The following is a 13,158-nucleotide window of genomic DNA, read 5'->3' on the forward strand; positions in this document are numbered from 1 at the left end:
TCGGGGAAATGCTGCCGACGTGCATCTTTCAGAGGGCTGAACAAGTGGAATTCCGACGGTGCCAAGTCGGGCCTATATAGTAGGTGAGACAACACCATTCAGCCGAACTTTGTTGCACATTCCCTGGTCTTTAAACTTATGTGTGAGTTGGTGTGATGTTGCAAGCGAAATGTTTCCCTTTTCTGACCTTACATGGGTAATCTGGGCTTTCAGCTTTGTCAACGTTTCAGCATTAACAGTCAACCCTGGTTCCAAGAAATCTAGAAGAATGACGCCTTTCTATCCTAGAAGATAGTGCATATCACTTTGCCTGCAGATGTTTGCATCTTAAACTTCTTTGCTGGAAAGCATGAATTGTGCCATCCCATCGACTACCATTTGGACTAGAGCTCATAGTGGTGACAACACGTCTCCTCACCAGTGATGACACAGTTCAAGAATCTGTCATCTTCAGCTGATTCAACAAGTCCTAATAAATGTCTCGTCGATGGTCTTTTTGATCCTGTGTAAGCATTCATGGAAGCCACCTAGCACACACTTTGCTGTATCCTCGGGATGACATCATTTCCAGTGCAGACATCCACATTCAACTCTACATGCATTTCATTCACAGTTATCTGCCGATCAGTGTAGATGAGTAGGCTGAGGCACAGTGTTTTATGGGATGATAACTGTACATGTGTATCTAGAGTGCATTTTGTTGCTCACATCTGTTGCTACTCTGAAATCGATGAACTCATCTCCTAATTGTGCTGACATCAACCGGATTGGCTTTGTAAACATTCAACAGACACTGTTGAATGTTGATCCATTCAATTTTTTCCTGTATACAAAAGAATTCAATGACGCATCCCTACTTCTGACACATGTTCATGATAGGGGTCGGTTTCTTATTGTCTCACATGTCAATATCTGCAACAGAGAGCTGAAACTTCCAGATCATTAATGCATAAATTCAGTCATAACAATGTAATTTACAATCTCCTCTAAACCATTCAGGCAGAATAAAAAAAATAGAAGGAATTATTTTTTGGAATGAGTCCTAGTTAAAACTAGCAATTTAATTCTTTTGAAAACCATAAATATTTAGTCTTATAACTATAAAAATAATTATTTTTCAAATCGATAAAACGAATGTCACATTTTGAAATGTATTTATTGAAAATTGGTAAAGCCACAATTAATTACTTGAGTGACATCAGATGATCTTATTTGTTAAATGTTTGTTAGCATATTATTAGCATTGTACCAGGAAATTCTAATTGTATCCTTCATCTGTTGTATATTGTTGCTGGTCATACAAATATTTCCATTCTATAGACATCTGGTGCAAACACAGTATTATTGTAGAACTTTTGTTCATGTACTCTGGTTAATGTAGTTTCAGAATATATTTAGTTATAGAAGTCATTCTTGTAGGAATTTGTGACATTTTTATTCTGACGTTCAGCACAAATGCTGTCATTGTACTATCTATGCACAGAACAGATACTATACTCTCATCTTATCTACTGTATCAGATTACACTGAAGATATTGGCTTCTTGTATCAAACATTCATGTTATCTTTTTCTTTTCTGTTGCAAAACAGTCAGTTTCTGCAAAATGAAAAACAACTAAACCAAACTCCATGAATAAATATTTGAAGATATAAAGAACTTGAAGTATAAAATCCTTTCAAAATTACTGGATTCGGCATTAAATAACTCTAAAAGGGTTGATATATCATAAAAGAAAGCAACCAAACTAAACTATATCCTCATCCTAACCCAAAGTCGAAGAAAGTGTATTTTAGTTAGTCCCATGTTTGACATCAGATAAAATTTTTTTAAGTTATTTTTTTGCATCGCATAATCTAGCAATTGGGGGATCCCATTTTTTACAAAAGGGGCAGCGGGTGATAATGTATGCACGAACATAAAATTGCCTTACTGTATTGTATATATATATTGTATTTGGATTCTTTTGATTATTGTTATTTTCACAACATTTCGGTTGATGTAACCTTCAACCTTCTTTTGGGAATCTGCACAAAGGTAGCATGTAGAGGTCGCAAGTAATTTGCAGTATTTTAAAGTGTCACCCATACTGAAGATTGAACTTTCAAGAGTATAATTTACAACTGAAATTTACTAAGTATTTTATCCACTATGCCACGAGTCCTTGCAAACAATTCTAGCATGAATTTTAGGAACCTTAAACCTATTTTTGTTTTTTGATGTATATTCTTACTACTTATCACTATAAAAAAAAAAATGACCTGGGTGCCATCAACTGAAATCGAAACCAAAACATTTAGTGCTCCAGTCGCATTTCCTACTGTTTATCTTAACAATGTATAGATAAATATGAACAATTTTTAATTAAACCACTTCAAGCTATAAATGAAATTGCGTAAAAGTAATAGAAATATGTTGGCAAATAGAAATAAACATTTTGCATTTCAACTTGCCAACATATTTCTGTACACATTATTCATTCATCCAAACAAAGATTTTACTTATACACTACCCTTGGTGTATGATTACTATTTCCTGTTAATTTCAGTGTTATGTGACCAATAGTTTAAGAGTTTATCAGTTAAATATTTACACACAGATGTACATCTACTATATACATATATAAATATAATTCTCATATGGTGTTAAATTCTATACTAGGTTTGCTTATTAGTTGATCGGCACCCAGCATATTTATATATTTTTATTTATTCTTAATTCTTTTACAGGGACATTTGGATATGTTGGCACCAGCTATTTTGTAAGGAAGATCTACTCCACAGTGAAAATTGACTAAAAGGAAATTAATTAAAATAATAAGTCAAACAAGAGCAAGCACTGTTAAGATTATATAATAGAAGAAAAAATAAGTGCACTTGCGATGATGAAATCAGGTCCAGTGTCAACCTGGCAAAAGCTGTATTCCACATTTCTGCAATGCGGAGAGCTGTTGCTGGGAGTCTGCCTGCCACATTTTCTTTGTTGGTACTTTGAACAATTGGATTGAAAAAAAAAATGGATACAAAAATGCTATAAGGATGGAAAAGACAATTTATTGTGGGGGCAAAAAAAAAAAAACAACAAAAAGGATACTTTGATACGATGTAGTGCTGCTGCTGATGCTGCAGGCTCCAAAGCTAAACTCGCCTCTCTTATACTGACCGTCACAAAATGGTTATATCGGACTCTTGTTTAATCTTAAACCTGCAGTAACATGTAACATGCATACATTTTTTTTTATGAACTTGTATATGTTTTTGAAAGAATGGAAGGATGAAAAAATAATAAATATGAGAAAATGAAACAAAAAATAGGAAATTTTTTTTTTTCCTGGGAACAAAAAAAAGTTGGTTGTGGTTGGAAATATTCCTCACTGACAAAAAGTAAAAAAAAAGGAAAAAAAAAAAAAATATAATAAAAACAAAATAATAATATTGGGTCTACTTTTTTTTTTTTTTTTTATCTTCTCAATTTGGATAATTAAAAAATTTTATTTTTTTTCAAACTCCTAAAGTATTATTTATCTCTTAAGGGATTTTGCACCTCCTCCATCATATCATAGTTATTTTTTTTTAATAGTGTATAGTGATTTCTGTCAAGCCTTTTGTTTGGGCTTTCTTAATCGAGAAGTTTCATGCCATGCAATCACACTAACAACCTTCCGCCTCCTTTTCCATTGAATTTCTATTTTCAAGCCTTTCAAATATTCTAAATATTTAACAAATTATCAATTTGCATTTTCTGTTTCTTAAAAAACTTTTTTTTTTCTTTTGTATATAAGACTAACAATTCCATTAATTTTTTTTTTTTTTCATTTTGAAACTGGTGATAAATATTTAGTCTTTTACTTATTAGTTGCTTTTCATAATTCTTTTTTTAATTGGGGATCACTGCTTATTAAGGCCTGAAGGCTACTCTAAGGTAAGGGGTTATAATATATATATATATATATATATATACACACACACACACACACAGTTTCCAAAAATGTTTTGGGGCCAAAAAAATAAGATTTAAGGTTGCATTGAAATTTTTTTTTAATTTAAATTTTGTTATTTTTAGGATTTTGTTATTTGACAAATTAAATGTAATTAAAACACATTTCTGTTTATTACAAAATATTCTTGAATTATCTTTTTTTTTATATATATATTTTAATTTTTTACAATTGATTTTTTTTTTTTTTTCTTGGTATTTTTTTTTTTCTATTTATTTATCAAGTACTAAGATTTGAAAGCGAGACATTTTTTCCTCCCAATATGGAAGGTAGTAGGAAAATCATTCATGCAAACATTTTGGTGCTTGTGCAGTATACCAGATTTTCATATGCATTTCAGGTGAAAACTCTATGTACTTACTTGTCATGTCGAAATTTGTATGATTACAAAAATTACAAAAAATGATCCAGTAGAAAAGTAACAAGTAAAAAAAGAATTTATTGAATTATGAAGTTTTATTGTAGGTATTAAATTTGGAGAGTTCTGGCAATCTCACTATTTATGACAAACTGACTTGTCTCCCTTAAAATTCACTATTGAAAAAAATTGAAAATGTATGACTGCCAGCCACTACAATTATTTTTATTTTTAGCACAATTTTTACCAGATTATTTTTAATAATTTTTGGATTTTGTACTCAATTTGACATGAAATATAAATATGTAATAACTTATTTTTACCTGAAATACATGTATATTGCACAAGCACCCAACATTTTATCATTCTTTGATAATTTGTTTTCAGGTGATAATTTTGTGATTTATCATTTATTATCATACAAATAATATATTTGGTATACTGTTGTTTCATAAATTGTTATTAGAAAGTTTACAAGAAGCCCAAATTTTTTAAATAAATAATAAATAAATGAAACTTGTTGGATGGGACAGTTTCACTTTGTATTTTTTTATGGGGGGAAAAATGACATTAATTTATCAACAGGTAACATAATTAAGACATTATTTGAAATAATCTTTGATATATTTTTCAGTTTGATGGGTTTTATTGATTCAGTTAATAAACTGTTACTATACAGTTTATCACTAATAAATATCTGAAATAATCTTAAAAAAAGCATTGCCATTACTAAATATACATAAAAAATTATGCAAGTTAGCATCTTTTGTTGTTCAGATTAAAATTTTTATTCTGGGCTGAATTTTCACAGCCAGATATAATTTACTTGTATTACAAAACTAACTGTACCTCCCCATGCCTGACTATTATAAAGCTTATATGTTGATTGATTCAACCATTTTTGTATGGCTTTTAAATAGGGGTGGGGTGGGGGGTTCAGTCCCCTACCCACCCAAAAAAACTAAGCAGTATTCTAGTTTAGGATGAAAATTAAAATTGCCTTAGTCTAGAAGGATCTGTTCTCACTGAGGACAACAGATACTGCACTGAGATCTCTGCCCAAAAAGTCGACTGTATGTTTACTAAAAATTAAGGGGGGGGGGAATGAAGGTAAAGTAAATGATGACTGACTGATTTTTTTTTTTTTTTTTTTTTTCTGAGATCCTGTTTTCTGCTTGTCTGTCACTGGATCTTATAATGGCTAGTTTAAGCATTTGTATATAATAATCTTTTCTTCTCTCCATATTATGTCCAGTATGCACCTAACATTTGTACGTACAAAAAAAAATCCGAGAAAAGTACAGAATAGTTACATCTTGAAAATTTGTAAACAAAATCAAAAAAAAAAAAATTATTTAAAACTCATGAGAGTATTAATGTGTGAAAAGGTTTCATAGTTTTCATTCTGTTTGAAAGTCCTTAAAAATTATTTCCACACATTAAAAATATGCAGGTTTGGTAGAGAATTTCATTCTGGTATGTTTTATACATTTTTAGTTTTATTTTATTTTATTTAAATGTTTCTTGAATATTAACAATTTTGTACTTTTAATAAGAATCATCGGTTCTTCTTTGTTATTGTAGCAAAATCCGACAGCCGAAAAAATTAGTCTACATTAAAAAAAACAATAACTACTTACTGTTTTTATCAATTGAAACAATACTCAATGTTATCTTAACCTAATTGTTATGTCACAATTAGTTAAATATTACTGCATTATTACATAAAATATGTACTTGGTACAAATAGATGATTGCATGAGATCCACCATTAATTGTAAGAAGACAGCGGAGTTACTTTCCCTGACTTCATGCTATTAGATAATTTATATACACGCTTGAAATTTTTTTGAAAACTATTTTCGTTAATAATTAATTTTCTATCTTATCGTTTATCGTAATTTTTGGATGTACTGCAACCTGGCAATGAAGTAGATACCATTGCTTTCATTTGAAATTTAATTTTCGAACTTCACTACAATAACGAAGAAAAATTAAATCATTATGTACATTGTTATACGAGGGGTGTGGGAAACGTTTTAAGCATTGTGTAATAACGGGACTATGTTGAAAACTGAATTATCGAAAATCCCTTAAGCCTTTTAGTTTTTCTGATTTTTAAGACTTTTCATACATCTCTCGTAATCCACCCCCTCTTATTTGTTCATAAAAAAATTAACCATAAACTATGAAGTGCTTCTATATTAAACGAATGAAAATCGAAATATTGAATTCCAAGTAAAACAAATCTATGTAATTGTCATGGCACAAATAGTAACCTATCCAAAAATTACGGAAATCAATAAGGCAGAAAAATAATTAATGCAAAACAGTTTTCCATGGAGTTTATATGGGAAATAAAATTTGTTTGATATTTCGAATTATATTCATCAACAGAACTTGATTATCTCCCTTCTCAACATCTCTTTTTTTTTCTTTTTTTTTTCTTTATTAGTTATTTTTCTAACTTATCATTTTTCATAATTTTTGGATACCTTACTATTTGCACCATGTCAATTACATAGGTACCTTTTTGTTTTACTTGAAATTCAATATTTCGACACGTTTGTGCAATGTACCTATTTACTATGCCTCCCCACGGGACAGAGTTAGACACCAGGGTCGTTTTTTAACGTGGAGAAAAGGTACAAAAATAAAAATTGTCTCAGTTGTGAAGGATTTCTCCTCCACCGAAAGAGAACAAGAAATAGAAGTGCAGCATCTGAAAAACAGATACTACACTTTGATCTTGTCCCGAAGGCCAAGAAATAATGTAGAAGCACCAACTAAAACACCAAATGCCTCTCATTCTTTTTAGTTTTTGTACCTGAAGTAAACATTTATTTAAAAAATTTTTTTTTTTTTTTTTAAATCTTTGATAAACATGGTTTGGTTTCTAAAGAATTGTTGAGGGAAGAGGGAATAAGAAGTCATGAGGGATAGTTTATTTGTTTATATATCAAATATAAAATAAATGAAAAATAATTTGACTTAAGAATTGTAAATCTTTTTCAATGAATCAAATTCAAAATTCTGAAAATAAATTTTAACGTGGCGATATATCATTATTAAACTTAAACAAAAACTATAAATATTTTGCACTCGAATCCATCAAATAAATAAATATAGCCTTTTTGTTTATCAGTTATTTCTATTGTTGTGACTGTAGGTTCTGTTTACTTCCGTGATATTAAGCAAAGAATTCTGAACACAAAAGATGCATGTAGAAAAAAACAATCCATATTTTATGTCAACATTTTATAATGCTGACGTCACACTAAGGGCAGATAACCCAACCTTACTCCAGAAGGAATTATTTACCTTAGCCTCTAAATATTTTTTTTATTCTTCTAGATAAGTTTCTACTGATGAACTGATATCCTTAAGATACCTTTTCTTAAAAAAAAAAAAAATAAATAAAATCTGAGAAAAAAAAAAAAAGTTAGTTTTTTTATAACAATCTACATGCTGAATTATTCATTTTCATGTAATTATTTTTAAGAAGAATAAAAAGAAAACATTAACCATCGAATAACCATTCTTGAATATATCTTACAAATATTTAAACATGAATTCTAAGCCGTTATTTTGTCACTACTAACATAATGTCATAAAAAATGGTATAAATAAAAATGTTTGTTTAATAAATGTTTCAATTTTATTGCTTCAAGATTCAAACTTTAACAACTGAAAGTAAAGCTAATAATATTCTAAGGAAACTGTTATAAAATCGTTTTTTTTTTATTTTTTATTCAGTTTCTTCTTTATCTTCCATGCTTTGGTGAATTTCCTCCTTCATGCCATTACTAACCAGCAAAGTGTTACCACTGTTGATCAAGGAAGTCATCTACAAGGCACGTGTACGCAGTGTGATGATGTATGGAGAGAAATAATGTGATGGATATGTAATGTGAGTTTTAAAGAGAAGTTTAGTTCTGATGACCTGAGGAAGATTAAATCTGGATAGTAAAGCGAGATGTGTGCAGATATGGAGACTTTAATAGTATGGTCGCATTAAAAGAATGAGAGTTCTTGGGTTAGTAGATATAGAACAGTTGAGGTAGCAGGATGACGCTAAAAAAATGATAGGAAGTGGTAAAAATGAACCTAAGGATAAATAACTGGCCAGAGATAGGTTATTTTAGAAGTCAGTTTCTTAAAGCTGTCCAACACCTGCCAGCATGTTAAACCGAAGATGATGTAAATTTGTCTAACTTTTGTTGTTTTGTTGGACTTGTCTTGTTGTTGATCACTGCTAATCTTATGACACCACAAAGAGTTGGAAAAAAAAACTTCACCAAAGATAGTTTCTCCTTTCAATGTAATTTTCTTAAATTACTAGCAGGGACACTCAGCATAGCCCGGTTGTAAGATAAGCTTAAATATATTTTAATTCATGCAGATTTCGTATTTATTATTATAGTCAATTGATTATTTCATATTATATATAAAGTTGTGATTTTAAATTGGGAGAGGGAGAGACTCCAGTGCCATCATTTAGAATTGAAACTGAAACTAAAATTTACAAGATTCGAACAAGCAAAGATACTCAGACGTTAGTTTTATAATTATTAAGGTATATATATACACACACACACACACAGGGTACCCCCCCCCCCCAAAAAAAAACGGGCCTTAACTCTAATTAGGCCCCATTTCTTAGTGTTTTGTCCGAATGAAATGAAACTTTGGTCATAACTAGTTTATTATATTAAAAACATCATATCAAAACACTAGGATCTTTGGCCTTTTTTTCTCCGTTCTACAGCATATGTTCTAGATGGCCTCCATTTAGCTTTTCTTTTTTTTTCTTCTTGGGTCACCATGTGTGTGTGTATGTGTGTGTGTATATATATATATATATATATATATATATATATATATATATATCCGCACACAGGCACCCTTGCAGACATATATGTATGTACATGCACAGACAAGATTGAAGCAAGCAAGGAAAGTCTGGACGTCCAGTTTTATAATTAAGATATGTAACAATTTTGTTAATAGTAAAACGTCTAATGTCACTGACATTCTAAAAACAGATACTACACTTTAAAGGCCCAGAAAACATTAAAAATGTGTTTAGGAGTGTGTATATGTATGTATATATATAAATTTTTTTTTTTTTTTTTTTTTTTTTTTTTTTTAACGAATGAAAAAATCTCTGATTTAATCTATTATTATTAAGTATCATCTTTCAGTGAGGGTTGCAGGTGTAGGACTGGTTCTCTTGTTATAAGATTATCCTCCTTTTTGGGGTGGGATAACTTAATATCTGTTTTGTTTTTATGAGACCATAGTCACAAGCATTACTTTTCTCCCTTTTATGGGGGGGTGGATCTTCTCATTGGTATCTTGTTTTTTTTTTTTTTGTTGTTGTTTTTTTGGGGGGGGATTCCATTGTCACATCATCCTCTCAATCATTATTTATATCATTGGGGTGGGGTCAGTGTAGCATATGTTCATTCATCATGAATTTTTCGAAAGTCTGGGAGGATAACATATAACCAGAGGAAGCATATTTTTTCTGATAATAAATAACTGTTGACTTATAAATAATTATACCTGTTAAGGAATGAAAATAGTGTTAATGAGTTGTGTATGAGTAGTAAGAGTGAAACGTTTTGCAACCTTTGTGGAATAGGTAATTGATAGAAGTATTTTATTCAAAATAAGTGTCATATTTGTATATGGGACAGAATACTAGCATTTTTGTGAAACATGTTTTACGAAATGTAAGTAGTGAGTGTAAAAGATTGGTTTATGAAGTGTTCAGTTATTTTCCTATTGAAACTGTAGAGAGAAAAATCAACTTCATTTTATTAGATAGATAGATATTATGTGATAAACTTCAGAACCATTGGACTAATTTTTTTGTTTTGAAACTGGTGTTTGGTACAGGGAATGTAGTTTTATATAATTTTTTTAACAAATCGCCCAGAAACGGGGAAATCTTTATCAAAAAAATACATATAATATTCTTTTTCATTGAATCAATGAATTTACTTATTTGATTTTTACCTAGAAGTAGATTTTAGTGAAGTATAAATCAAAATGTTGCTACATGAATACTCTTAATTATTTAAATTGATGGAAATAAAATGTTTTGCTTGTTGAATTAGATTTTATTAATTCCAATTTAAGTAATCAAAATAAAATGAAAATAATTATTCAGAAACGGTTAAAATATACATTCAAACAAAAATTAATATTCTATAGTAATAATAAGCAATAAATTCATTTAGGCATAATATTAACTTGTGCATAGTAAACAATTGTTTTGCATTTTAAATTAATACTTCTTTTGAAATGACACTGAGTACATAATTAGCGAAAGTTTAACGCCATTTATTTTCACAAAACAAATTATTGAAATAGTTTGTTTCTAATATATTTTTTAAGCAATTTTTAATTAAATTTCAGCAATAGTGAAACAATATAATTTATTAAACTCTGCAAACAAATTGTAATCTTACTTGAATTAAAAAAAAAAGCAAGATTAAAAGTAAATTAAAACAATTTCTATTTAAATTAGTTTCCATTTTTTTTTTTTTTTTTCAAGTTGTCTTTGATACCTATTGATAAATATAAAATTAAACGAAAATATGCATAAAATAAAAGATGAATTTAATATTAATCTTCCTTTTTTTTCTAAATCTATTTTAAACTCTAATGATTTTTTTTTTTTTTTCAAAGATATTTTATTGTGAAATATCCCCCCCCCTCCCCAAAGACGAATATTTGAAATAATGTGAATTAGAACCTCTGATCTAATTTACATATAAGAAGTAAACTAAAATAAAAGTAATTTTATAAACTCATAAGTTCAGTTATCGCATTTCTTTTAACTAATGATTCACAAAGGCCAAAAGCTATTCAAGGATGAGGGCTAGTGAGATTGCCAGTTGGATGATAAAACAGTATAAGGAACGGATCGAGAACAATGGATGAAATGGTAAAAGTTTGATTCCTTCAGAGAACGTGAATTTAAAAATGACCATGTTGTCTCTAGGGAAGCTGTGCTAAAATAACATGTTCCACTTGTGAAGATCTTTTGATACACAGGAAGAAAATTCTTTTTACAGTGTTAGTAGAAAGACAAGTTGGAGGGGGAGGGCAACTACCTACCATGGAAATTAAGATAGGTTGCTAGTCTTTCTCTACTCTATGGTGGATGGATGAGTGCAACTATACGGTGTTATTAAAGAATAAAAAATTCTGTCCACAAAGTGGACTATGGACAAATTGTGGGATTTAAAAAAAATACTCCACCATACTTTTTTTTTTGAATTTTTAAGATGAGGATTGATAATTTGGATTATTCGGACTACTGTTTTCATCTCTAGTATTATTTTCACATTTTGGCTGTGGCATAACAAAATACTAAGTAAAATTCAGTTCTAAATAACTTTCTGAAGGTTCAATCCTCAGTATGGGTGATACTAAGAATACAATTGCGAATTACTTAAAATCTTAACTTGGTCATGGCGGATGGAACAAGAACATGCTAGCCCGGTGGATTAAATAAAGGGTTCCTTTTGAAATTCTGTACATATATCATAGATTGAAAAGATAAATCTGAAGGTCGAAGGTTACATCAACTGAAACATGAGAATGAAGTTAATGGAAAATTCATTGAAAGTCAAGGGCAAAACTTAAGATACAGGTGTGCAGGAAGTTGAATCATGGGAAGAAGTCTAAAATGACATAGAGAAAGTTTTCCTCTTTGGCAGAGGAGTTGATTGTGTTCTGTTGCGGTTCTCAAAGCACCACCTCTATGACAGGTAGATGGAGAAACTTGTGTAACCCTACAGTGTTGGAAGAGCATGATCTATTGAGCAAAAATGTTGGGTAGTTGTACATAATTGCAACTACCATGCAAGAGATTACGATATATAGATGCGCGTGTGTATCAATTGTGCTATCTTCACAGATGATTACTGTTTTACCCATCAACATCACTGCTGTCAGACTCTTTTCCCCATGACTATATAGGTGGCTCTTCAAGCCAGCAGCTGATTTACATGGCTTTCAGTAAAGGTGACAAATATCTTCCTCTGATTGATTGGTTTTCTTTGTGTACATCTATATCCTTCCTTAGGCTGTCCTGCATTTTGTATGTACAGTGTTATATTATTGGATTAAAAAAAAATGAAATTGGCCATAAAAACAGTCGTATATGCAGACATCTTAAAGTTAATTTAGCAATAAGTAATTGTATATTTTTCAATGTCATCGCCCCTTACAGACAATCATCTCCAGTCACATACTTTGGCAACCATGTCCTTGTCTATAGCGGCAAACATCTCCATGATGGCAGTACATTATGGGCATGCGTGTTAGTTTTGGCTTTCATCATGCACCAGAAGAAATAGTCAAGAGGGTTATGGCCACTAGTCTTGCAATCAGTGATGAGGAACTTTGCTGAGCACCCATGCCTGGGTTGCCTTGGCATTGTATGCATGACTGGTATTCTGCTAGAAGATGCAGGGGGCATCCAGCGACAACATCCATTCAGGGCTTTATTCTGTGTGTGTCCCCATATTTTGTTTACCTTTTTGTCAAGTGTTAGATTTTGCCGCAATACTCTGTATAGAGTTCATTATGATCGTTTGAAGCATTTTGATCAAATGTTTGCTCATCCAAAGAAATATACTAAAGTAGAAATGTTTTGCAATATAATAGTGAACCTACTTAAAAAAAAAAAAAATGCAGAAATTTTTTTTTTTTTCCTTAAGTTTTTTTTTTTAAACAATTTAACTAAAAGCTAATTTTGAGTTTATCTAAAGTCGTTTACAATTC

At 30.3% G+C, this 13,158-nt stretch overlaps 1 protein-coding gene across 1 annotated transcript in view; it reads left to right on the top strand.

Annotated features, from left to right (window-relative positions):
• The window catches only part of LOC145297605 (transmembrane 9 superfamily member 3-like), a 140,445-nt gene extending 137,013 nt beyond the window's left edge, over positions 1-3,432 (top strand). Inside the window, exon 15 of the mRNA XM_080143664.1 lies at positions 2,728-3,432. Within this exon, the coding sequence (XP_079999790.1) occupies positions 2,728-2,795 (68 nt within the window). The 3' untranslated portion in view covers positions 2,796-3,432. The remainder of the gene's footprint in view (positions 1-2,727) is intronic.
• Positions 3,433-13,158: the final 9,726 nt, after the last annotated feature.

This window comes from Euprymna scolopes, chromosome 18, assembly GCF_053919585.1.
Source record: "Euprymna scolopes isolate OS-2025 chromosome 18, ASM5391958v1, whole genome shotgun sequence".
Taxonomy (NCBI): domain Eukaryota; kingdom Metazoa; phylum Mollusca; class Cephalopoda; order Sepiida; family Sepiolidae; genus Euprymna; species Euprymna scolopes.